Source organism: Crotalus tigris, unplaced genomic scaffold (genome assembly GCF_016545835.1).
Source record: "Crotalus tigris isolate CLP2741 ecotype Arizona unplaced genomic scaffold, ASM1654583v1 scf7180000018759.1681925, whole genome shotgun sequence".
Taxonomy (NCBI): domain Eukaryota; kingdom Metazoa; phylum Chordata; class Lepidosauria; order Squamata; family Viperidae; genus Crotalus; species Crotalus tigris.
In genome coordinates, this window is record NW_024097185.1 from 1,085,088 (window position 1) to 1,112,340 (window position 27,253).

At 39.5% G+C, this 27,253-nt stretch overlaps 1 protein-coding gene across 2 annotated transcripts in view; it reads left to right on the forward strand.

The window, feature by feature from the left end:
* Window positions 1–2,318: 2,318 nt before the first annotated feature.
* TBC1D8 (TBC1 domain family member 8) overlaps window positions 2,319–27,253 on the forward strand; it is a 73,924-nt gene continuing 48,989 nt past the window's right edge. Inside the window, exons 1-2 of one of the 2 annotated variants that reach the window (XM_039355783.1) lie at window positions 2,319–3,083; window positions 16,085–16,195. In XM_039355783.1, the coding sequence (XP_039211717.1) occupies window positions 2,957–3,083; window positions 16,085–16,195 (238 nt within the window). In that variant the 5' untranslated portion in view covers window positions 2,319–2,956. The remainder of the gene's footprint in view (window positions 3,084–16,084; window positions 16,196–27,253) is intronic. The other variant, XM_039355782.1, reaches the window with a different exon arrangement.

The window sequence follows — 27,253 nt, forward strand, 5'->3', positions numbered from 1 at the left end:
AGAGATTCTTGTAATTAATTTCTGTTACATTTTGGCATATGAGCCTCTTCAGAGACAATGGCAATTCAGATTCAATCTTTGACATTAATGACAGTGGTTTACGGCTCTTTTCGATACGCTGTATGAATGTCTTGACCTCATCAAGGGAACCCTGGGTGAAATATAAGTTATTCATTTTGTCAGAAATACTGATGATGATCCAGAGAACATGAGGCATAGAAAGTCTAAAGCATAAGCTTTTAATATGTTCTGTTTCACTGGTACCATCCACGTGGTCTTCATCTGATTGTAGACACCCCATTAAGCAGTGGTGTAATATTTTAATAATACACGCTTTCAGAATCTGAGGCATGCTGGCATTTTGAGACTCCGCCGTTTCTAAAGCAGGAAATAAGTTAGATTTAGGCTTGCTGTTTCAACCAATCAAAATACTGTTTTCTTAATTTTTATATATATATATTTACTTACCATTTGATGTTTTGCAGAATCTGCAATAACAAGGTTTTATAAGTTTGTTCTCTTCAATGAAACTGTATAACTCAGGTCCTTTTCTTATTCTGCGCCCACGCTTGGGTGGTTTGGGGGTCAAATTTACATCAAACAAATCTCCATCAGAGGCTGCCATCTTCAAAAGACTGCTGGGGTTAAATCGCTAGCTGTTCAGGCCTGCCCACACAAACTCCCCTGCCCCTTGCAATGACACGCCCTTGAGCATTGCGCATGCCCAGATCACGGGGAGCATGACATGCCCGGGCATGTCCCTGCCCGTGCAAACTCCCCTGCCCCTTGCAATGACACGCCCTTGAGCATTGCGCATGCCCAGATCACGGGGAGCAAACTCCCCTGCCCCTTGCAATGACACGCCCTTGAGCATTGCGCATGCCCAGATCACGGGGAGCATGACATGCCCGGGCACATCCCAAACAAGGCCTACCCCTTCTTTTTTTTTACTAGCAGACAGACAGGCATGGCTGCTTGCTGCTTGCCTCTTGTGAGCCTGGTTGGCTGCTTGCCTCTTGTGAGCATTTTAATTCCTGTTAATATTCCTTGTCTTTTGCTATAGTGGGAAGGCGGGCAGAATAAATTTTATTCGGGGTACAAATGGCAAAATATGTGTGTTTAGATTTTTTACAAAGGTAAAAACCAGCTGTGGGTTTTAAAAGGGGCTGTGTTTGTTTGTTTTTCCCCCTGCATTCGAGGAAATGCTTTTAAAACCACCTAGACATAAATACCTTTTAGAAAAAAATATCTTTTAGAAAAAAGGGGTTAAATGCAGGCTCTGGCTGCCTTTCAGGGGCTTCTTTTTCCCCAGCTTTTGAGGCACTGATTTTTAAAACTCCACAAAAATTAAAAGCATCGTTAGGCTAGAATGATTAGAAATAAAAAGCCTTTTTTTATTTTTTATTTCACAGCTCCCCAAAGTAGGGCTTGTTTCCCAAAAACACAGGCCTCTGCTAATTATTCACTTAGCTCTTTTGGGTTTTGAATGTCCATAGAAATAGTCTAGGGTTAACAGCTCCCCAAAGTAGGGCTTGTTCCCCAAAAACACAGGCCTCTGCTAATTATTCACTTTACTTAGCTCTTTTTGGTTTTGAATGTCCATAGAATTAGTCTAGGGTTAACCTAATCATGTACCCAGAGGATTGACTGCCAATCTTGATGGGATTAGGCCAAAACGTCACATCCGGAGGGTGGGGGCTGAGCACGTCACTTCCTTTTAGGGCTGTGCCCTGTTGACGTAATCAGCACGTGGGTTTGTTTACTTTGATGACGTCACTGATCAAAAGTGCTGATAATTTTCATTAAAAAAAGGTATACACTACTTCTACTTACATGTGTACATGCATTGACAGGTACAAGTTGAGCTGTGTCCTGCTTTGGATCATAGAACTTAGAATGGAATGGTCAGCAACTTCCAAGACACTGCCCAACTGCCACTACATTTTTAATCACTTCATTTTTGCAAGCTTCTCCCACATATAAAACTTAGTCCCACTTAGATCTTTTTATACTGTTTCCCTGCTAATAATTTCAAGCCTATATATAGTATTTCCAACATTCATACTTATTGTCTATTATCTTGGTCCAAGTATTGATCTATTGCTGACACAACCCCTATTTTGGTTGGTCATTTGGGACTTCTGAGCTTGGCCTTCATTATCTGTCCTTACAGTATATGTTAGTGACAAATTCTCTTTTTTTCATCCTCTAGTATACACAAGAAATAGATAATCCATCTGAATCGCTAGTATGAGTATGCAAAAATACATTTAATGTGTGATGAAATTAAGTTGCTGATTATAATTACTTTGTTTTAGCCATCCACAGCTCCTATTTCCAGTAGTTCATTTCGAAACCAAGAAGTATGACAACCATTTGATACAACACCTTCCTGGCTTTGGAAAAGGGGAATTCTCTCACGCTCCCGATCCTTAAGAGATGAGTCACATAGAGGGAAAGGAAGCTGCTTTCTACATATGTTCAGAGTCGCTATTTATTGGGTGCGACCAAACCTTGTTTCCAAGAGCTTTGTCCTTTGGGACAGCAGGCAAAATTGCGTAGAAACTCTGCCTGGCCTATTCTCAGTCGGCTACAGTCTAGAGACGAACCACCCAGGCAGGCTGTGGATTTCCTTTTTTCGTTTTTCCCCCCCTCCCGCGGAGGCCAGACTTCTCTCTCCGGCGGAGGCGCACCTACGAAGGGCAGAGGGGTGCGGACCGCCTCGGCTGTAGCCTGATCGCTCCAGCGCCTCGTTCGCTCTCCCAGGCAGCCTTCCGGGCAAGGAGCGTCCAGCCCCTCGAGAGGCAAAGACCCGGAGCGGCAACTCCTCCCCCGGACTTGGGGCGGAGGGAGGCAGGGAGAAGGGACTGGCTCGCTTGATCTCTCGCGGACGCGGCTGGAGCGGTGGCGGGCGATGTAACCCTGGTAGCGGGGCGAGCTACAGCTCGGCGGGAAGATGTGGCTGAAGCCCGAGGAGGTGCTCCTGAAAAACGCCCTCAAGCTCTGGGTGACCCAGAAAAATAGCGGCTACTTCGTGCTGCAGCGCCGGCGGGGACACGGCGACGGTGGCGGTCGGTTCACCGGTACGGAGCGCCCGGGGAGGGGGGGGGTCGTTCGGCCGTTCCTGCCGGACTGGGGAGGGAAAGGGCAGAGCGGGCCCTGGGCGGAGAGGCGGAGGAAGAGCGATTCCTTCCAGGCGGCCGCGCATAAATCAGCAGGGGAAAGCGTAGGAGTTGCCTGTGAACCACTCAGGTGCAAGAGGAGCGGGGGCCAGTTCTTAGCCTGGAAAGAACCCATTCCTTCGACCCCTTCTAGAGGGAGGCCCATCGGGCTTCTCTTGCTGTCCCACAAAGGGGTCTCGACGCCACAACGAAGTCTCCTGGACTTCGAGGTGCTGCAAGAGAGCCTCAGCCTCCCCGTTTCTACATCCCGGCGCCCTCTTGAGGGGCAAGGAGGCGGAGGCGGAGAAAGGAACTTCCGCGGGGACGAGGAGGGAAAGGCCTGGTCCTGTGCCCGAGGTGGGAAAGGAGAGCAGGAAGAAAAAAAAAAAACCCTGCGTAGGCAGATTCAGCCAGGAAGCCCGGCGAAAGAACTTGGTCTGCAAATACTGGCTTTCCTTTTCCTCCGAAGGAGATGGGTGGGTTGGCGTTGGTATAATGGATACCTAATTCTCTCTATACTGTCTCGCAATGTAAACTTCCTAAGTCCATTTTGGAAAAACGTAGAATATATCCAATAAAATAAAACTTTCTTTATGTTTTTTGAAAACCTGATTCTTGCAAGACACCAAGACTTATAATACCTAGGATGTGTTGTTTCAGTACCTCACAGCTCTTGAGAAAAAATAAAAGGGAAATAAAAAATTTATTTGAAAAGCACAGTTCACAAGAGAGAACTTGAAACTGATCTTGAAACAATTTGGAAGGAAATAATATATGTATTTAAGATGGGTTGTAGCATGAAACAAAGCAGGAAAACATTTTCAAGAATTATCATATGTAAACATCTCCATCACCTATGCAGTATATAGCAATAGACACTGTATTTTTAAATGCTAAACTTAAGTAAATCCTACCTTTAGTTCTATAACTTCTAGTATAGGTTTTGAAGGTATAATTATGGATATAGAAGTTTATTTTAAACCAATATATACAAGCACTTTTTCTTAATTGCTTTTGCTTGTTACAAAAATACTCTTCAACAAAGATCAAATATATTTGAAAATATCCTAAATAATAATAAAGTATTAAATAATATTTATTATTTAACTTACATTTAACTTATTTAACATAGTCATGGTTCAGAATAGTCATGGTGAAACTAAAGTATGCCAATTATAGAAATAAACTCATTATTTTTAATATTGTTGACAATTTTTTTACTACAATGATGGTATGATAGCTTTCCACATAATTTGTGGTCACTAAGAGTCCACAATGACTTGGCTCACAGCCAGCCAACTAGTTGTGAAATTAGTTGTTGACTAACTTACATGCATTTTCTTTGTCTATGAACCAGTTTCAATATAGATTATAGTTAGGTTCAGTTATTAAACTAAGCTCTTATTTTAATTATGTTTGATTCATATAATATGATAAGTCAAAGCCAAACAAATATCATTATGGCTTAATGATGTTTGAACACAGTGTACCTCTATGAATTAACTATGCAGAAAACACCAGAAATTCCTAAGCTAGTAGTGTCAATTTTGTCCTGATTGTTAAAAATGCAATTATGCACCTTGAATTTATTTCTCAGATATAAATAGTAATACTTCTACAATATACTTCAGTAGCCCAAATTACCTCTGTACTTACCTTATAATTAAAATGCATTGCTGTATATAGAAGTGATAGTGGATTTCAAAACTGGAATTTTTCAAGTTTCATTGATCCTTTCAAGCCACTTGTAATGCCCATTTGGCTCCATTTATCCAGCTTTCCTATTTTGTCTATTTGATACTATCTTTACTAATAGAAATCCCTGTTATTTGTCCTGGTAACAAAAAGGAGTATATTTATGAATAATATACTTATAAATATCATGTGCTGATAATAAGCAATAGGAAAATATTAAAATTGAGATGAAGGTGATACATCTTTAATTTATTTTCATCCTTCAGTGTTTCTGATGGTGCCATGTTCTATATCACTTCTTAATTTATATTATCAGGTTTCTCATATTTTTCTACAGATTATTTATATCATATATAATTAATTTATAGAATTCACTGGCTATGTTGTGCTTTACCCTATCATTGCATGGCTTAGGATGAGGTATGAACACACAAGTTATTGTTTAAATTGTGCCAACTAGGTGGCTTGTTTCACAAACAGTGGTTAAAATGTTCTCATTTAGTGCTATATGTGTATGCAACCATTTCCCCAAGATATGTTAACAAGTCTGAAGTCTTTACAAAAAAATAATTTGCAGTGGTAATTTAACAACTATTAAACTATTAAACATGTTTCAGTTAGGCTGAAACATGATGCTAAATATTTTAAACACAAGACAAAAAGAGTACTAAATCTACTGAAATTTATTTCCTGACTAGATCAATTTTTCGCCACCCCTATCAAATCCTGATAAATCTAGTTTTGAGAAAGATATAATTTGAAGGGTATTATTTAATGTGCCAACTGTCTTGACAATACTTATATATTAATGTCTATAAAGTTTTATTTTAAACTATTAACATTCACAGTCATTAAGAAATTTGTTAATTTTCCAGTTGCTATTATGTGATAACTCTGGATGTTTGAACACATTGTTAAACAGCTTTATAAAGGTGGAAGTGTCTTTGAGATTGTCACAAGGGATTCAGATGATAACATTCTTTGTAGCCAATTATGATTACTATAAGAAGGAATGTCCTACTTTTATGAAACTGGTGTGAGAAGATTACAGACTTTAAAGTTTATGGAAATAATGCAGTTAAAATTAAAGACTGAGCCATAGTTGTAACAGCCTCCCAAATTGCATCCATAAACTCTATTATTTTCTCTTAAAATTCTCCTTTTCCTTGAAATGTTGATCCATTTCCTTAGTTTTTGTAGTTCATATGTATGTATAATATCTTTGAGCAGTAAAATATCTGCTTTATCCAAAAGAAGCTGTCTTGCTTTACCTATTTAAAAAAATTGCTTTAATTGTGAGAAAGTTTGAGATCTCATGAAAAATATAGTGTTTTAGCAATCACATGATGGCAGTGAGAGCAAGAGAAGGTTCCAAATCCTGCTGTGCTTTACTGAAAGTATAAGTGCTTCACAGACATTTTGCTTTTTCATTATCAGTCCTTTCTAGCATAAACAGCAGGCTATTATGATAATCTAAAATTTATGGAGCACCAGGTTGCTCCTTTTTTCTTTATTATTATGCCAAAATACATATAATTAAAGTAAGCCCACAGTATTTCCTTTTTTATTCATGCTTCCTTTTCCCCTTTCTTATGTTTTCCTGTGCTATGCCTCCCATATTTTAAGTACATTTCAGAGACCCCTCATATCCGTAAAAACATATTTATAAGGTGCTGTATAAATAAATGTATGTGTTGAAAATCTCATACCAAAATCAGTTGGATTTAAAAGGTTAGGATGCACCCTAACTCTTGATTCATGAAATCTACCCATCAAACTTACAGGTTTTTCAAAAATATTTTTACTAGCTTCGTTGAAGTTTATATTGCATTTTGATATTCATTCCATATCACATATGGATAACATATTGTCACTGGATGTGTTGGTGTGCTCCTGATTAAATGTTATATGTAAGCAAGATTTAGCATATATAAAGATTCTTTCTTAGTTAAAGCTTAAATGTTTTAAAACATCACTTTTTGAAAATATGCATTAGACCAGAGGTATCAAACTAGCAATGTCACGTGACATGTCACAATGTATCACAACTTTTTTTTCTATTGCCGGCAATGGGGTGGGCATGGTTTCGCCATGATGCATCTGGCCCGCGGGCTGGCAGTTTGACACCCCTGCATTAGTAAAATTGGAGATAGCTTGATTCCAACTTTTATGACAGACATGACACACATTTGAAACAAACATACAGCAATTTGTCACCAGCTGTCGTATTGTCTCTATTTTAAATATAACACTCTCCGTTTTTAACAAAATGTTTGTTTGTTTATATACTGCCATTATTTTTTTTTACAAATAACTCAAGGCAGTGAACATATCCAGCACAATACCCTCCTCTATTTTCCCCACAACAATAACCCTGGGAGGTGAGTTGGGCTGAGAAAGAGTGACTTAGCCCAAGGTCACACAGCTGGCTTTCATTGTGAAGGTGAGACCTAAACTCACAGTCTCTTGCTTTCTAGCCCAGTGCCTTAACCACTAGACCAAAGTGGCTTTCAATGATAAGGGAATGTTAGAATAATCTAATGAGAGAATATTGTGATTATACTACTGAATTCAATTACAAATTTTCAGCAGTATGAAACTAAAAAAAGGTGTCTCACTAAATTGTGTGTGTGTGTGTGTGTGTGAGTGTGAGTGAGTGTGTGTGAAGTATACCATAAGGAATACATCTATTGCTATTAATGTAACTCATAAAATCCAATCAAGTTTGATAAAATTGTGGTACCTGCTTCTGAAATCTCATTATTTTACCTGTGATTTTTTTTCTAATTGAAGAAACTTTACTAATAGCCATCTCAGATATTATTATCTAAGGTTTTCCTGTATTCCACAATTACAGTTTTGGCTGCCATAATTAAATAATCATTTTTTTTTAATTTTTAAATAAAAATAATTACAGTAATCCTAACTGTGGATATTATCTGATTGTTTCAAACTTTAATAGATTTACATTTTCCAGAAAAATATGTTTAATATCTCCTAGACCTAGACTCTAAAACCAGAACAATATTGCAGCACAGATCTCTAGGAATTCTTGCTTATGGGCTTTCCAGCAAATGTTTCAGGTCTTGTTATATGTAAACAAATCCATTATTATTTCAACCGATCATTCAGGCAAGTGATTTCCTTTTTATTTTATTATAAGCGCATCCTTAGAAATGAAAGTAGTGTCAACTCAATTCAGATCCTCCTGCAAGGCCAGACTTCTCATCCTAATTATTATTTTACGATAATTGAATTCTGTATTTTTAGACTTCTTGGGTACAATATCAACTAAAGAGTCATTTAGTTTTCCTTTCCCTCTATTCAGAGTGATAATATACAAATGAAAACAAGGCACAGGACAATTGCTGGCTCATATATATACATACATACATACATACATACAGGTAGTCTCAACTTACAACCATTTGTTTAGCAACTGTTTGAAGATACAGGAGTACTACTAAATGTCACTTATGACCGGTTTTTATACTTAACGATTGTCTCAGCATCTCTATGATCACATGACTAAAATTTCGGCACTTGGCAATTGTTGCTTGCTCTGCCCTAGAGTCATGTAATCACCATTTCCAAACAGCTTTAGAGAAGCAAAATTAATTCAGGAAACCAGATTCGCTTAATCAGTAATTTTTTTGTAAAAAAAAAAAAAAAGTGCCGGAACTCAACACAAATCATACAACCCGCCTTGCCTACCTTACAAGGTTTACCTTTTAGTTGAAAAAAAAAAAAAACCTTCAATTTTTAGTGTATCTAAAAGACTAGGATTTTGTTCAAAGTAAGTTAATACTATTAATGTTACTATGCACTATGCGGCTTTAAATTACAAGAAGGCATTTTATTAATTTTTTGGGACATTTACCACCGGCATACCCATTTAGTTTAATGAATGGAAATATCAGCTTTCTATGTGGAATGAAATTGGCCCAATAAAACAAAATTTGGTTGTTTGTAAAAGATTGAATTATTTTTAAGAAGTTGTCAAACAAGGTGGAAAAAGTTACATTTGGAGTTTAATATGGATATTGGCTTGAAAAAAAATAAAGTTGAAACTTTGTCAGTGAACAGATTACTTTTAATTTACCTTTAAATTAAACCCAATTTAATAAATAGAAATGATTAAACCTTATACTGTAGGTCTACCTTTACATCTGACCAATACATAATTAATATATATTATTAATAATAATAATACCTCCAAATCACAAGACATTGACTTTATTCTTATTCTTCCCTTTTGCAGTTTGAATATAAAGTATAAAAGATTAAAAAGAGATTTTTGTAGACATCCCAGCCTTTGAACTACCCAAGGAAGTGAAACAGCAAAGTTTCACTGTCGGGCAAGTTTCCATGCCAGCCGCCTTTCTTTTCTCTCGCTTCGCCCTCTTTTTACCCTCACACCCCACCTTCTGTAAGGGAAGACAAAAGGCTCGCTCACCCTCTCGTGAAAGATGGCCTCCATGTTCATGTGTCTCCCACCGCACCATCGGCTTCCACACAATATGCTCCGACCCAGCCAATCAAGCCACGCTCTGGCTGTGGTGTTCCAGCGCCTTATGGCTCCTCCTAGAGGAGACAGACAGCACCGGAGGGGACCCCGCTCACACCATACCGCCAGCGGGGCATTTTCAAAAGCAACCGAGTATAGGTAGGGAAACAATAGGAAAAGAACGCAACTCTGGAAAATCCGTAAAAAAGTGCCGGAACTCTGTTCTGGTGCATTCTATGACAAAAAAAACCCCTGCGCTTAATGATAACACAATTCACTTAACAATTATGACAGAAAGGTCGTAAAATGGGTCATAACGCAACAACTGCCTTGCTTAACAGTGGAAATTTTGGGCTCAATTGTCATAAGTAAAGGACTACCTGTACATGATCAAGAAATAAAGCATGAAAATACTTAACCATTCTTTATCTGGCCATTACTATCTTTTCAATATTTCACCACTGTATTCAGATAAATGTTTTAGCAGTATAGACAATCCTCCTTTGCAAGTAGCCAAATAACCCAAGAAGCCTTTAATTAAGTGTAACTGATTATTTCATCCAAATTGGGAAACCATAGTTTAGGAACAAGCAAGATAACAAGCCAATCTGAAGCTAAGTTGAAGTGCATTGACTTATTCAAAAGTCACTAACAATTAACAACAGTTTAGGGAAAAATGGGAAACAGATTAATTTAAAAAGTTTTGGTTTGTTGCAAAAGGAGTAGAAGAGAGGCTTCATGCATATTCAGTCGAGATATACGTAATGCAGATATGGCCATTATCTTTACAAGTCAGTGCAAATGATGAAGCAAATATTGCAGGCTTCTTTTAAATCCCCACATCAGTAGCAGAATGCTGTTTAGCTTCTCTCTACTAAATAGCCTCTTCCACCATTTTCAGCCGGCAGGATATTTATCAGACTGTAAAGAATGAGGATGGAGTAAGTTTGATTGCTGTTCTCTAAGTACCTCTTGACTCAAAGCACCTAAAATAAGCATATGGAAAGAAATTCAATGCTAGATGAATCTTTAAAATTGTATATGAAAAGAAATAAATTCAATGTTAGAAAGATTCGTTTTGCTGCAGATAGATGAATGAATCAGTAAACAGTACAAATTAGGTTCCTTTAAAAAAAATCAGAAATAACATTTGTATTGAGTTTTCAGATATTCAGATTGTTTTGTATATGTTAACACCCTGAGAAGGATGAAGACCTCCCAGGCTTTCTGCTCTTAGCGGCTTGGATTTTAAGATATTATTTTTATTTTTTTAAAAAAACCCTGTTCGATCATACTTAGATTATTTAAGTTAATTCCTCCAGATTAGTTTTCCTCCAGATCCTCCAGACTACTATTTGGTAAAGAGGTGTCCTGTCTTACAAAACGATCCATTTCAGGAAGATTCATATGAATGATTAGATTGTACAAATATAAAGTGAGTTCTAATCTCACTTTAGGCATAGAAGCCAGCTGGGTGTCTTTGATCCTGTAACTGTCTCTCAGCCCAATCCGCCTCACAAGGTTATTGCTGTGAGTAAAATAGGAAGAGGAAGGAGTATTAGATATATTCACTGCCTTGAGATATTTATAAAAATATTAAGGCAGTATATAAATAAATAGCATTTCCCATTTTAATATTGATGAAAAGTCATTCATACTTCAAGAATTCCTTTTTTCTTTTCTGAATACAGCCCTTCATTCCAAATCTCACAGAGTTAGGACAAAGTTTAGAAACCATACTTGACTAAAATGATGAGAAATTTTTGTACAAGCATTATTATATAGCAGCTACACTGGAAATATATTATATAGCAGCTACACTGCATGAGTATTTAGGGGAATTTAGCAATGTTTACTTCCTGATTTGCACATCTTACAGAAATTCCCTTTCTGTTGCCCAAACTGGCAGTTGACAGTTGCTTCAGTCCAGGCAATAGACAGGAGAGTACAGTCACATGATTGCACTTCAGGCGCTCAGCAACATGCCCACATTTAGAGACATTTATAGTGTCCTACAGTCAGATGACTACATTTTATTATGGTTTTGCTAAATATGGAAGTTACCTCCATTTTTCAGCAAAACTGTGCCATAGCAAACAATGGGGTCACTTAACGACAGAGAATTTAATGACCACAGCATTTATTTTACTACTGTTGTGTTTGCTTAATAATCACTGCAAAAATCAAATCGGGTTTATGATCATCATGACATATGACTCCAATGGCTGGGCTCCAATACAGTCATACTGTATGTCAAGGACTACCTTTATTGGCCGTTAACAATCCTTCCATTGTGTGTTTGTAGATAATTCCTGATTTTTTTCTTCTTGGGCTACTGGGTCTTTTAGTTCACTTAAAATGTTTCGGAGGGTTTTAGTTGGATTCTGTGCTACAGTGATGCTCTGTGGTTATAATAATCTTTTAGTTGTCTCTGAGATGTTTTTGATGTATGGCAGTATTATCCTTGTCATAGCTTGTGTTAGTTGTGCTGTAGTGGCTTGATTGATCAAATACTTTTTGATAAAGTTGCATGGGTATCCATTTTGTTGAAACATGTTATATAGGTGGTCTGTTTTTTTTTCTGATGTTCTGAGTGCAATTGCAGTGCATTAGTGCTCATCTGAATAATGTTACAAAGCTCCTCTTCTGGGAATTTGGGTTGTTACTTTGGTAATGGAGCATTTGGCTAGTGTGGATGGTTTTTCGATAGATTTATGTTTCTAATTTGCTACCATTTCCTCTGCTCATGAGGATATCCAGGAAGGGAATATGTTGTTGTTTTCTTCTTCCCTTGTGGATTTTATTCCTTTGAAGATGTTGATTGTGTATTCTTTTTCCCCCCTTTTTTTATAAAGACAGTTATCTACATAACAGATCATATTTTTGGCTGCATAAATGGGAGAACTATATTTTCTAGTTGTTGTATTATGGTCTCTGCTATGATACCTGAAAATCATTCCCATGGGTGTTCCTCTGATCTTTTGGTATATTTGTATGTCAAACTGAAACTAGGTAGTGAGGCAGAAGTTGATGAGATCCATGATTCTAGGCATTTTGATCTTAGTCTATTTGATTAGGTTAGATGTGTTGTTTAGTACTGCTAACAGGGATTCTTTTAGTAGTTTTGTGTCTATGGATACAAACAGTGCTATGACATCAAATGAAACCATAATCTCCTATACTTCTGTTATTGGCTCTTTTATTTTCTTGAGGCAATGTAGTGGGGAGCTGATAGAATATTTGTTCCTCTCTGTGAGATGTTCAAGCTGTTTTGTAAGTAGCTATGTTGTATGTTATTGGGCTTCCTGATAACAATGCAATTGAATGAAGAGGTATGTAAGGTTTATGTATTTGTAGATGTCCATAGAAGCATGGGAGAATGGACCCATTGCTTTTCATCTACCACTGTTTTTCTTTTGCGATTTTATATTTCTTGGTTAGGTTGTTATGGGTTCTCTTTATCAGGTTATCTAGTTTCTGTATTAAATTAGCATTTACTAGGTTGTAGGTTTTTGTTATAAGATTTTTAACAATGTTTTTGTTACAACTCTTGTTGGCTTTGTGGATTATTGAGATTTCACATCCAATTACTAAACAAACCCCATATTTCTTGGCTTCTGAACCCAGCTGGGACTAACCAGGTGCTGTCAACAACTGAGACACTCTATATGTAGTTTATATTACTTTTTTTTTTTAAAAAAAAATCTCACTATGACCAAATCAATTGTAGAACAGACATATTTAAAATAGATAAAATAAATAAACTTAAAGATGGGTTATACTGTATTTACAGTGCAGAATATTTTTTGTTTTATTACTGATTTGTTATATATAAAATAAGTAATGAAAAGATTAAAGCAAAACAACTGGATTATGAGACCAATAATTCAGTTGTGAAAGAGGAATTGAACAAGTATGAAACAAGAAGTACGCATATGTGATATTTTCTGTTGGGTTCATTGTTAAGAGTTGTTAAGTTTCATTCTTGTATACATATCCTAGATTTATGCAAACTGAACTACTGATTCTCCTAACCTACTTAAGTAGATTGTCAACACTTATTTGGCACTAAGATTTCTTGCAATAGAATGCTGTATTATTTTCTTGAAGTAAATAATACTTTCAACAAGATTGCTTTTTCATCTCATGTATGCTATCCATTTTCTAAAGTTATATCTTGAAGCCTATTTTAGATTTGGCCCATTCCAGCTCCCTATCCGTATTAGAGATAAGACCTTAGTGTCAAGCCAAGCTCAGAGACAACACAGCAAAGTCCAATTGAGTTCAGTCCTTATTTGCTTGCATCTAGTAGACAGAATCTTGCCAAACTAAAGCTGTAACTTTTAAAATTACTATGGTAGGTATATCTAGCTCAGCACTGCAAAGTCTCTTAATCTGATTTTCTCTCTGGGAAAGTTCTGTGTTGCAAAAACTTTTTCCCGCTATTTTTCCTGGTGTATATTCCATTATACATACAGTGCTTATACATACAATATAATTAATAAATAATACATTCAGTCTACAACTTAGGGGTTCTCCTGGATTTGTGATTCCTGTTCGAAGTGCAGATGGTAGTTGTGGCTGGGAGAGCCTTTGCTCAACTTCAGGTTGTGCACCAGTTGCAGCTTTCCTGATTCATGAGTCCCTTTTCTCATTCATTCAGGCCCAAGTCATCTCATGGGTTGGACTTCTGTAATATGCTTTACATGGGGCTACCCTTGAAGAATATTCAGAAGCCCAAACTGGTACAGAGTGCAATGGCTTGGGTAGTTCTTGGGGCTCTAAGAATGGCCCATGTTACACTACTCCTACGCAAGCTGCATTTGCTGTCAGTCTGCTTCCGGTTGCAATTCAAGGTGTTGGTAACCACCTTTAAAGCCCTTCATGGCATGGGTCCAGGCTACTTGAGAGATCATCTCATCCCATTGGGATTGGCCTGTCCCACCTGTCCCAGCAGGCTCACATTTGAGACCCTGTTGCTGCTGCTGAGTGGGGTGAGCTTCTATTATATACTCCAGCTTCTGCTGACCCAGCAGTTTGAAAGTGAGTGTCCACAAGTAGATAATGGGTACCACTTTGGTGGGTAATGCAACAGAGATGTGAAAGGAACCCCCAACTGGGCGTCCCCCGGGCAGTGTTGATGTCACCATCCAATCCTTTCAGCTCAGAAGCACTTCAGTGCTTCCAACACAACTATTGTACCTGTGCCAGCAGAGGAGGCATGCTGTGGACCTCATCAGCCTAATTATTCTGATGAGTGAGGTCCAGGAGAAGAACCATTTTGCCACCACACCTGCCCTGCAAAACATCTTTGCCCCCAGTATGAGGTTGGCCCTGACCCTCCTGACCTTCTGGAAGATCCTAAAGACCTCACTCTGCCAGTTAACTTGGGGCCCCAAAGGGGGAATATTACAGTGCAGACGATTGATTGATTAACAACAGATCCTACCTCTCCCCCATCCTGCTCTCACTTTCCCCAACTTTTAATTGGGCCGTGATGTTCTGGATTTTATATTAACTTATTTATGTTTTTAGTTTATATAGTTTTAATTTTCTATGATTGTAAGCCACCCAGAGTTACTTTGAGAACTATGTTTAAGGGTATAGAAGGAAATATAATCAAAGATATATGGAACAAAAACTAGATTAGAAAAAAAATCAGCTTCCTCAAGTTCACATATACTTGAATTAAAAAGTACAAACACCACTTTTTAAAACAGACAAATATCTAAAATATGCTCATTTTTAGAGTTGACAGGCAGCCTATAAATTTTACCAATAAATATTTTAGATATTTGTCTGTTTTAAAAAGTGGTGTTTGTACTTTTTAATTCAAGTATGTGTAAACTCCAAAGGAAGTTGATTTTTTTTCTAGTTAGTTTTTTTTATTATATTTCCTTCTATACCCTTAAATATAGTTCTCATTAAAATGCAAAGCTTGCCTAGTGGTGATTTTTGAAGAATTAATCATCAGACTAAAGCAATAGTTGATGAAAATAGAAGTGCTATGTTGCATGGAAGCACTGTTACTATTTTCTCCCCATGCTGTTATGATACAGTAGTTATATTCCTTGTAAAAATTGAAACCATTGGCACAATTGTTTCATATCTTAGCCCCAGAAAAAAAATGTTGTTTATGGGCTGCAGTGAAATTTAATACAGGTGCATAGGGAGGTATAGTTTTGGTCTTGCCAATAATTTACTAAGCCAGTGGATAATGCATTAATGTTTTATCATTTTCAAGTTTTATCATTACTGGGCTATATCTTTAACAACAAAATTCTCAAGACTTAAATTCTGTTAGGTGCAAACACATGAAAGTCCAATTAAACTGATTTATTGCTAAAATGCCTATGCACAGGAATCTTCTCAACCAATTGTTAAGACCTGCTTAGAGTTAGAAAAGTGTCAATTGAATTCAAGGGGAGGTGGACTTAGTCTGCTTGTGGCTACCTAGGGATTTCAGGCTGATCCCTATTTTAATTCTGCCCACATATTCTGCCACTCCTACTAAATCTGACTACAGAACAGTGATTTCAATCCTGTGATTAGAAGTAATATTGCTGGCTAAATTGAATCTCATAAACATAATTAACACAAGTTTCTCCCATTCCATTTCTTGCTTATTCCTAGTAGTGTGTTAGTTTTTAACAAAAAAATTTAGTTTCATTGACATACATTGCGAGTAAAAGTTTATTTTTCAACTACCCTTTTCGTCTAGGTCGTCTAGTAGGAGCTCTGGATGCTGTACTTGATTCTAATGCACGTGTTGCTCCATTTCGGATTTTGCTACAAGTACCAGGATCACCTACTTATTCTGCCATTGCATGTGGTGAGTTATTGAATGGATCAGAGCTTTACTGGGCCATTGCCATTGGTGAGTCATATATCACACAAAAACTGAACTCTGAGCATGCTGTGGTTTGCATGTCAAAGAAAGTGAAGGTAATATTACTGTGTGAAATAAGCAACACTACTGTTTGGTTAAGCCATACTTAACAATTTTCATATTTTATAATGTTTCTAGGTTTGGATAATATTAAGATTTATAAACAACAACAGCAACAACAATAAAAATGTTGGAAGGGACCTTGGAGGTCATCTAGTCCAACCTCCTGCTCAGGCAGGAAACCTATACCATTTCAGACAAATGGCTGTCCAGTCTCTTCTTAAAAACTTCCAGTGTTGGAGCATTCACCGCTTGTGGAGGCAGGTTGTTCCACTGGTTAGTTGTTCTAACTGTCAGGAGGTTTCTCCTTAGTTCTAGGTTGCTTCTCTCCTTGATTAGTTTCCACCCGTTGCTTCTTGTCCTGCCTTCAGGTGCTTTGGAAAATAGCTTAATTCCCTCTTCTTTATGGCAGCCCCTGAGATATTGGAATACTGCTATCATGTCCCCCCTTGTCCTTCTCTTCGTTAAACTAGACATACCCAATTCTAGCAACCGTTCCTTATATGTTTTAGCCTCCAGTCCCTAATCATCTTTGTTGCTCTTCTCTGTACTCTTTCTAGAGTCTCAACATCTTTTTTACATCGTGGTGACCAAAACTGGATGCAGTGTTCCAAGTGTGGCCTTACCAAGGCATTGTAGAGTGGCATTAATACTTCACGTGATCTTGATTCTATCCCTCTGTTAATGCAGCCTAGCACTGTGTTGGCCTTTTTGGCAGCTACAGCACACTGCTGGCTCATATTTAAGTGATTGTCCACTAGGACTCCGAGATCCCTCTCACAGTTACTACTATTGAGCAAGGTACCCCCTATACTATACCTGTACATTTGGTTTTTCTTGCCTAAATGTAGAATCTTACTTTTTTCACCATTGAATTTCATTTTGTTAGATAGCGCCCAGTGTTCAAGTCTGTCCAGATCCTCCTGTATCCTAAGCCTGTCTTCTGGAGTGTTGGCTATTCCTGCCAGCTTGGTGTTGTCTGCAAATTTGATGATTTCCCCATCTATCCCCTCGTCCAAATCGTTGATGAAGATATTGAAGAGCGCTGGGCCTAGAACAATGCCCTGGGGCACCCCACTACACACTTTCCTCCATGTAGATGCAGTTCCGTTGAGGACCACACGCTGAGTACGGCCGGTCAGCCAGCTACAAATCCATCTGGTGGTAATGCTGTCTAACCCACATTTTTCTATCTTATCAAGTAGTAGGTTGTGATCTACTTTATCAAATGCCTTACTGAAGTCCAAGTAAATTATATCCACAGCATTCCTCTGGTCCACTAATTTTGTCACTTGGTCAAAGAATGCAATAAGATTTTTCTGGCATGATCTGTTTTTGACAAATCCATGTTGGCTTTTGGTTATGACTTTGTTTGCCTCTAGATATTCGCTGATTCGTTGCTTGGTTATCTTTTCCAGAATCTTCCCAGGTATTGAGGTTCAGGCTAATAGATCTGTAGTTTTCTGGATCATTTTTTCCCCCTTTTTTGAAGATGGGAACTACATCAGCTCTCTTCCATTCCTCTGGTAGTTCCCCAGTGCTCCAGGATTTTTGAAAAATATAGTTCAGTGGTTCTGAGATTACATCTGCCAGTTCCTTGAGAATCTTGGGGTGTAATCCATCTGGTCCTGGACATTTGAACTCCTCTAGGCTGGACAGGTGCTCACTTACCATTTTCTTGCCTATCTTAACTTGTGTTTCTAATCTGTTTTTTATGGTACTGTTTTTGATAGGTTGGACTGTTTTTTCCCTTTGTTTGAAGACAGATGCAAAAAATGAGTTAAATAGTTCTGCTTTCTCCCTGTTGCTTGTCACCTTCTTGCCACTTTCCCCCACTAATGGACCAATCATTTCCTTAACTTTTTTCTTGTTTTTTATATGTCGAAAGAAGCTTTTTTGTTGTTATTTTTTGACTTTGGTCGCAAGCCTTAGTTCATTTCCTCACTTTATCTTTGCAGGCTCGGGCTTTTTGCTGATCTTCTGCCTTAGTTATGTGCCCCTGTTTCCACAATTTATACTTGTCCTTTTTATCTTTCAATTTATCAGAGAGTTCTCTATGCAGCCATGCTGGTTTTGTTTGAGAGCTATTATTTTTCTTCTTTGTTGGTATTGTGCTAGACTGGGCTTTCTTCTTTATTGGTATTGTGCTAGACTGGGCTTTTATTATCTCACTTTTCAAAATTTCCCAAGTTTCTTGAGTTGTTTTTCCCTTGAGGATTCTCATCCATGGAATCCTGTCCAAGCTCTCTAAGTTTATTGAAATTAGCTCTCTTAAAGTCCAAGACTCTAGTTTGACTATGTTCTATTGCTTGTGCTTCCCTAATGTTGAATTCCAATATTGCATGATCATTTCCCCCCAAAGTTCCTGTGGCTTCAACACCTTCTATCATTTCATCTGTGTTAGTGAGTATTAGATCCAATATGGCTAATCCCCTAGTTCCCTTCTCTACTTTTGGGGAGACAAAGTTGTCTGCTGGTTTGTCAGGAATTCGTTTTATCTTCTACTTGGTGTAGAGTTTGTCTCCCAGTTGATGTCAGGGTAATTAAAGTCCCCCATTACTATTGTGATGTGCTTCCTGCATACCTTAGTTACCTGACTAGCAAAAAGTTCATCTATTTCCTCTGCTTGGTTTGGCGGCCTATAGCAGGGGTAGGCAACCCAAAATACTCAAAGAGCCACTTGGACCCGTTTCCCACCGAAAACAAAACACAGGGAGCCGCAAAACCCTTTAGATATCTAAAATGAAGATAAGACTGTATATATCTTTTTTTACCTTTATTTTATATATATATATATATGGATATATGCAGTCTTATCTTCATTTTAGATGTCAAAAGGATCTCTCTCTCTCTCTCTGTGTCCTTCCCTCCCCCTCCCCCTCCCTCTTTCTGCCCTTGGTCTGCTAGTCTTCTTCCCCCTGTGTGTGTGTGTGTGTGTGTGTGTGTGTGTGTGAGAGAGAGAGAGAGAGAGAGAGGCACTTGCGCTTTTTCTCTTTCCTCTTCCTCTTTCTTCTCTCCCTTTCTTTCCTCTCCCTCCCTTTCTCTTTCCTTTTTCTTCTCCCTTTCTCTTTCCTCTCTTTCTCCCTCTTTCCTCTATTTTCTCTCTCCCCCTTTCCTCTCCCTCTCCCTTTCTCTTTCCTTCCTCTCTTCCTTTCCTTTCTCTCTTTCTCTCCTCTTTCCTTTCCTCTTTCTCCCTTTCTTTCCTTTCCTTTCTTTCCTCTCCCTCTCTTTCTCCCTCTTTTCCCCTTTCTATTTCTTTCCTCTCCCTCCCCTTCTTTCATCTCCCTTGCTCTTTTCTTTCTCCCTTTCCTCTTTCCTTTCTCTTTCCTCTCCCTTTCTCTTTTCTTCCTCTTTCCTCTCTTTCTTCCTCTTTCTAATTCTTTCCTCTCTCCTCCTCTCCCTTTCTTTCATCTCCCTTTCTCTTTTCTCTTTCTCCCTCTTTCTTTCCTCTTTCCTCTCTCCCCTGCCTCTTTCTTTCCTCTCCCTTTCTTTTCTCTTTCTTCTTTTCCTTTCTCCTTTCCTGTCTCCCTCTTTCTATTTCTTTCCTCTCTCTCCCCCTCTCCCTCACCTTCTTTCATCTCCCTTTCTCTTTTCTCTTTCTCCCTTTCTTTCCTTTCCTCTCTCTCCCCCTCTCCCTCTTTCTCTTTTCTCTTTCCCTTTCTCTTTTTTTCCTTTCTTTCTTTCTTTCTTTCTTTCTTTCTTTCTTTCTTTCCTTTCTCCCTCTTTCTATTTCTTTCCTCTCTCCTCCTCTCCCTTTCTCTTTTCTCTTTCTCGCTTTCTTTCTTTCCTCTTTCCTTTCTTTCCTCTCTCTCCCCCTCCCTCTTTCTCTTTCCCCTCCCTCTTTCCCCTCTCCCTTTTCTCTACCTCCCTTTCTCTTTCCTCTCTTTCCTCTTCCCCCTTTCCTCTCCCTCTCCCTTTCTTTCTTTCCTCTTTCCTTCCTCTTTCTCCCTTTCTTCCTTTCTCTCCTCTTTCCTTTTTCTTTCCTTTCCTCTCTCCCCCTCTCCCTTTCTCTCTTTCCTCTTTCCTTTCTTTCCTCTCTCCCCCTCTCCCTTTCTCTCCTCTTTCCTTTCTCTCTTTCCTTTCTTTCCTCTTTCTCCCTTTCTCTCCTCTTTCCTTTCTCTCTTTCCTTTCTTTCCTCTTTCTCCCTTTCCTCCCTTTCTCCCTCTTTCTATTTCTTTCCTCTCTCCCCCTCTCCCTTTCTTTCATTTCCCTTTCTCTTTTCTCTTTCTTCCTCTTCCTCTTTCTTTCCTTTCTCCCTTTCCTCTTTCCTTTCTTTCCTCTTTCTCTTTCCTCTCTCTCCCCTCTCCCTTCCTCTTTTCTCTCCCTCTTTTTTCTCTCCCTTTCTTTCCTCTACCTCCCTTTCTCTTTCCTCTTTCTTCTCCCTTTCTCTTTCCTCTCTTTCTCCCTTTCCTCTTTCTCCTTCTTTCTATTTCTTTCCTTTCTCTCCCCCTCTCCCTCTCTCTTTCATCTCCCTTTCTCTTTCTTCCTCTTTCCTCTTTCTCTTTCTTTCCTCCCTCTTTCCTCTCTCTCTCTCCCTCTCTTTTTCTCTTCACCTCCCCCCCCCTTTACTAACAGAACCAGTTCACCTACCAAAACATTTAACTTCCTCCTTTAGAGATGGGCAATGTGGATTCACCACATTCTGACAAAGAGAAATGCCAGCACCTCTCATCAATTCTGCTGCAGGGACAGCAAACGCTGTATGTTAGCAATATCTGGAGAGCTACAGTTCATCCGCACCCTCCTGAAAGGCTGTCCCATCCATTGCAATGTCACGCTTTGAAAGGCCTCTCCCCCTCCGCTTCAGGCCGACTGCACCCAGCAGGGAGCCTCAGTAGCCGGCACGGAAGGGAGGAGGGGAGGAAAAGAGACAGACCATCTTCTCGCAGCTCACTTCCAATCCCAAAGTGGTGAATCCTGCTTGGGATTTGGGACGGAGAGGGGAGAAATCCTGGCTCCTAAGCTGCAGGGACGTCCAACCACAGAGCTTGCTTGGCTCTGTTCCCAGCCAGCGCCACGCATGCGCAAAACAACAGCAACAAAATACTGCACTCGAGACTTACCCGCCTGCCTGGCTCCTGGGCCTCGGTAGCAAACCATTTGAAGCAAGCAGCCTCGTCCGCAGAGAGAGGAAAGGAGAGGAGAGAGTGAGGGCGGATGAGCTGAGTTTGTGGCAGGGATAACAAGGGTTCGGGAGATCCTAGCACAAAAGTTCCGTGTCTTTTGACTTAGCTCGCCTTGTCCCCCACTGGTTCTTCGCCCGAACAAGTCACCCCCTCTCTCTCTTTCTCTCTCTTTCCTCTGCCCCCCCTCTCTCCAGATGAGAGAGAAGGAAAGGCAGACAGCACCAAAGGGGCAGAGAGGGGAGGGGGGCAGGAGGCAGTAAAAGTCGCTGAAAGGTGCCCAGGACCCCACGGACCAGCCCGGGAAGATGCATGGTGAGCTCGGCTGCCTAGGGGACGGCCCAGGAAGTGATGCCCCCCTGCTGCATCCTGCCCAGCCTGGGGAGACATATGGCCGGGTGAGTGGCCCAGGGACGGCACAGGAAGCAATGTCCCCCTGCCACCCAGCCCGGCCTGGGGAGACGCGTAGCCAACTCAGCGGCCCAGGGACGGCCCAGGGAGCGATGCCCCTGCCGCCGCCCCAGCCAGGACTGCCGCCCGGCCCAGGCAGAAACGTGGTCGGCTTGGCGGCCCGAGGACGGCCCAGGAAGGAATGTCCCCAGCCCGGCACGGGGAGATGTGTGGCCGGCTTGGCGACCTGGGGATGGCCCAGGGAGCGATGCCCTCCCCGCTGCCCCCCCAGCTGGGACTTCTGCTCAGCCCGGCCCACGGAGATGCGTGGCCAGCTCAGCTGCCCAGGGACGGCCCAGGAAGCAATGCCCTCCTGCCGCCGCCCCAGCCTGGACTGCTGCCTGGCCCAGTCTGGAAAGAAGCATAGCCGGCTCAGTGGCCCGGGGACAGCCCAGGGAGAGATGCCGCCACCCCAGCCAGGACTTCCGCCTGGCATGGGCAGACACTTGGCCGGCTCTACGGCTCAGGAAGTGATGTCCCTGCCGCCCCAGCCGGGACTGAAGTCTGGGGGGGCAGCAGGAGGAAGAAGGGGGGAGGGGAGGAGGCGGCTCCGGAGCCGCCGGAGATGGCTCAAAGAGCTGCAGGTTGCCGACCCGTGGCCTATAGTATACACCTATGGCAATGTCATTTCCCCCCCTTTTTTATTGACCCATATGCATTCAAGACTGTTTTCATCATTGTTGTGCTGTATTTTTGTAGAGATGTAGTTATTTCTTATATAGAGAGCAACTCCACCTCCTCTTTTGTTTGGTCTGTTTCTTTTAAATAATTTAAATCCCTCTAGCTGTGTGTTCCATTTGTGGGTTTCATCCCATCATGTTTCCATAATGGCAACAATATCATATCTGCCTTCATTTACCTGAATTTCTAGTTTACTGTTCATACTCTGTGCATTGGTGTATAAACATCTGAGTCCTTTATGACTGACCCTGTGTTTACTTTCTACATAACCTGTGTGGTCCCTGAGTTCCCCAATTTTCTTACCACCTGTTTGGTTAGTGCACTTTGTGTGGCACTTGTTATTAAAAGCTTGATTTTGCTTGGCAGCAAGGTTGATATTCTTGTCCACGCACACATCTATATTACATGCACTGATAACCCTATAATTTTTAGATTGTCGGGGACAGGGATGTTCCATATCAATTAACTCACTGTCTCCATTGTTTAGTTTAAATATTCCTCCAGAAAATCTGCGAATTGATTGCCAAGTAACTCAGTCCCTTTCTTGGATGCAATATCTCTTTTGTACATTTTTTAATTGGACCAGCTGCAGACATTGTGACTAATATAACCAAAGCCTTCCCCTTTACACCACTCCTTTAGCCACATATTGAATTCTGCTATACACTGGCCTTTTCCATTTTGCTCCTTATACACTGGTAAAATCTCTGAAAAAGTAAGCCTACACCCTATCCTGCTAAGTTCCTGCCCCAAGCTCTGGGAATCATTCTGCACAGAGAGTACATCTTTTTGAGACAGATTGTTAGTGCCAAGATGTACAATAGCATCCACATCACAGTCCTGGCTTTCTTGACAATTTTAAAAATATGCTTCTTGTCCCTACTGGCAGTAGCATCTGGAAGACACCTGACCTCTTTCGAAACCTCTGTGTCCTTTCCTAAATTTATATCCCTTATAATTGAATCACCAATCAGAAGGTGGCTTCTCTTTTTGGATGCCTTGCTCTTCTTGCATGACTGATGTGTAATACCTGATTCGCACTTTTCCCTCTCAAAAACAAGTTCTTCATCTTGGACCGTGATCCCCTGCTTATTGAGTTATCATCGCAACTACCTTGACCTGTCTCCTTAATGGCCCTATTAAGCTCAGCAAGGGCACTGTATCTGTTATGCAGAGACACAGCGAAAGCTTTGTGTTTATGGTTCACAGCTCTCACCCTGCCAGATCCCACGGTTGTCCACACTGCCCTTCTTCTGCAGGATCTTTGTGGTAGAGGGGGCTGATAGAGCAGAAGCTCAATATAGTAAAAGGGCTGAACTGGACACCTGATTTCTGCCTGAAGAGCACAGATTATAGACCCTAGATAAAAAATCTGCCCTTGTAAACTAGTGATTTGTTTACAGATAGGACAGTTTCCAAATTGAAAAGAGTACTGCGAAAGACAGCTGCAAAACAAGTGTTGCACTGAACTAAGCCAGACATTCTGAGATGAAAGGAATCTCAGACGCACTTGCCCTGAATGTACCACTGCTTTTTTTGATTTTTACTTATATGATTTGCACGCCTAATGATGCGCAGGTTGCTACATTCCTCCTCCATCCTCCTCCTTCTTAACTCACAGATTGTAGCTCTTCCCAGCAACCTCTGGGCAGTTTAAATGCAATGGAGGTCCAATCAGCAGGGGCTCAGCTACTTTCCTCCTCCACCCTCCTCCTTCTTAACTCACAGATTGTAGCTCTTTCCAGCAATGTCTGTGCAGTTTAAGTACAATGGGGGTCCAATCAGCAGGGGCTCAGCTACTTTCCTCCTCCACCCTCTTCCTTCTTAACTCACAGATTGTAGCTCTTCCCAGCAACATGTGTGCAGTTTAACTACAATGGGGGTCCAATCAGCAGGGGCTCAGCTACTTTCCTCCTCCACCCTCTTCCTTCTTAACTCACAGATTATAGCTCTTCCCAGCAACCTCTGGGCAATTTAAATGCAATGGAGGTCCAATCAGCAGGAGCTCAGCTACTTTCCTCCCCCACCCTCCTCCTTCTTAATTCACAGATTGTAGCTCTTTGATGACCAGTATTAAATGTCCTAATTATGCCATTGTGGAAATTAAAAGACATGAGCATGGCTTTACATACTGAAACTCACATGCATTATTTGCCATTTTTCTAATAATTTTAAAAAATCTATATGCTCTGCCTGATCTGCAAAGGAGGGGATTGCAACTTTTAAACATTCCGCAAATACATGTTTGTATTTATATAATGTGAATAAAATATTAACAATTTTGTCTATTGTTGAGAATACACAAAATTGAAATGTGATTGGACACATTTCCTCAGAACTGCATAGGGATTGTCACCTGGATCCTCTTGATTATCAAAACTGCAGTTTTCAGTTGTGTGTGTGTGTGTGTGTGTGTGTGTGTGTGTGTGTGTATCATGTAGTATTAGATAGCTAGATTGATAGCTAGATAATGAGATAGAGATATATAAATATAATACATACACACTCATGCACTGCTTTTCCTGCATTCTTTGTTGTGATAGTGGCAGTGATGAATAAAATTCCTCAATTCTAAAAAGATATCAGCAGGAGGATACCCTGCTGCTGGAAGTGTGAGGAACGACATTTTTGTTGATTTTTTTTTTGTTCACAAGCAGCTAATTTTAATAAGGACAGAAGAACATGGTAAAGATCTTAACATTCTTTCTTGCTGCTTGGTGGAAGAATTATAGACACTTAAAAAGTTGTAGATTAAGTCCTTTTGTTTGTAATGTTAAAACGGGAAAAATGTAGATGTATTACTGAATTACTGATTCCTCCCCCCAAAACAGCAGATTCCTTGATTAGCAGAGTCCAGTTTTGTTTATGTGGTTATATTTTTCTTTTTTGCAGTTAATAATGTTTTTTCTGATATTGAGAAAGCTGTGAGTTTTATCAGTTTATTGATGTGATTCAGTTTCTTTTTTAGGGTGAACAATTAGAAAGCATGATAATCTTGTACAAACTTTCCTCTGATTGAAATCTGCCTAGTATTCCGTCCTCCTTAGTCTGCCTCCTTTCTTTTACAAACTTTAATACTGATCGGTTCTGAAATTGAAAACTTTTTTTAATTAGAGAGGAATGACAAATAAAATAAATAATTTTGTCTAGTTAGTAGAATGATAATTAATATTTGTAGGATCAGTTTTTGTTGTTAGCTGCCAGGGTTTGGTACAAGATGGGCTGCTATATAAATGTTTTAAATAAATAAAATATTAACCACAGCATGCAACTGAAGCATTTTATGGCTATATAAAGAAAGATTAATAACATTCCCTGGAGGAAAAAAAATAAATTATTTAGATTAGCTTTGCAAGGCATGCTGCCAAAAGCATGGAAATAATTCTCTAGGCTTGATAATAGCAATCAGGAAAACAACAGGTGGACTCTGTCTTGCTCATAGCAATTGATTTTTGCCTACAAGTTTCTTTGACCTTGCAGAAAATGAAGGGTAAAAATGCTAAGTTTATCTTGCACTGTTCTTGTAATATATTAATTCAGAAAGTACATATTTTAAAAAGTGGGCAACACAATATTCTCTCCATTCATAGAAATCAACTGTCAGTAAATCTCTTTCATGCAATAAATTTGTGTCAGTTTTCCTATTGTTAGTTATATTGTCTGGTGGACACACTAATGAAAGCTACAGTATTTTTTTCAATTAGAGTTTGGTTTGTAGTTAGAAACTACTAAATATGATAAGCTACATATTTTGACTTTGTGAGATTGTCTGTTACATTAATATCAGAGAAAAAGAGATATGATTAATTTGGTTGTTCATTAATGCAGGTAATCTTCAATTTATAGCCATAATTGGAACTAGAGGTCCCATCTTCTAGCAATGTGGTCAATAAGTGACTGTACTGTCAATAAGCACCCAATTTTATAACTTTTTTGCAATAGTCATTAAGTGAATCACCAGGTCATTAAGAGAATCTGACTTTCCCCATTGACTTTGCTTATTGGAAATCCCCTGGGAAAGTTGCAAATAGCAATCCCAGGATTCTGCAGTCATCAAAAATGCACGCTACCTCCCAAGAGCCCGAATTTTGAGAAGGACGCTACAATAGTCATAAGTGCAAGGACTTGTTGTAACTAACTTTTTTCAGTGCCACTGTAACTTTGTACAATCCTTAAACGAATAGTTGTAAATCGATGACTACCTGTAATTATGTAATAAAATATATCTGTGTTGAATACTATAAGCTTTGATCAAACAAAATGTTCAGAATATTGATTCATAAAATGAGAACAGAACGAAGATTATAGGAATATATAAACCAGTGTATTTTTTTTCTTCAAGGACCCTTTGTTTAAATGTATAAACCGGTTTGAAATCAAATTTTTGCCTTGCTATATCTACTCACAAGTTTATTTACAAGATTTCATGTCTCAAGCAACAGTACTGTTTTATTAAAACTAAATCTAGAATAATCATTTTTTCATGATTATTAAGTAATTGCCATAAGGTATATATTTTATACTTAAAATCAAGTTATTTTCATCCATTTTTCCTCCTTTCACACTCAGGTCATTATGTGCTTGTTCCCATTTTCATTAATAACCTGTAACAATATTCATGTAATATAAGTACATGAAAAGTTTAATTGTCCCCTCCATTTTCGTCCTTTTTCAGAAAGCAACAGCT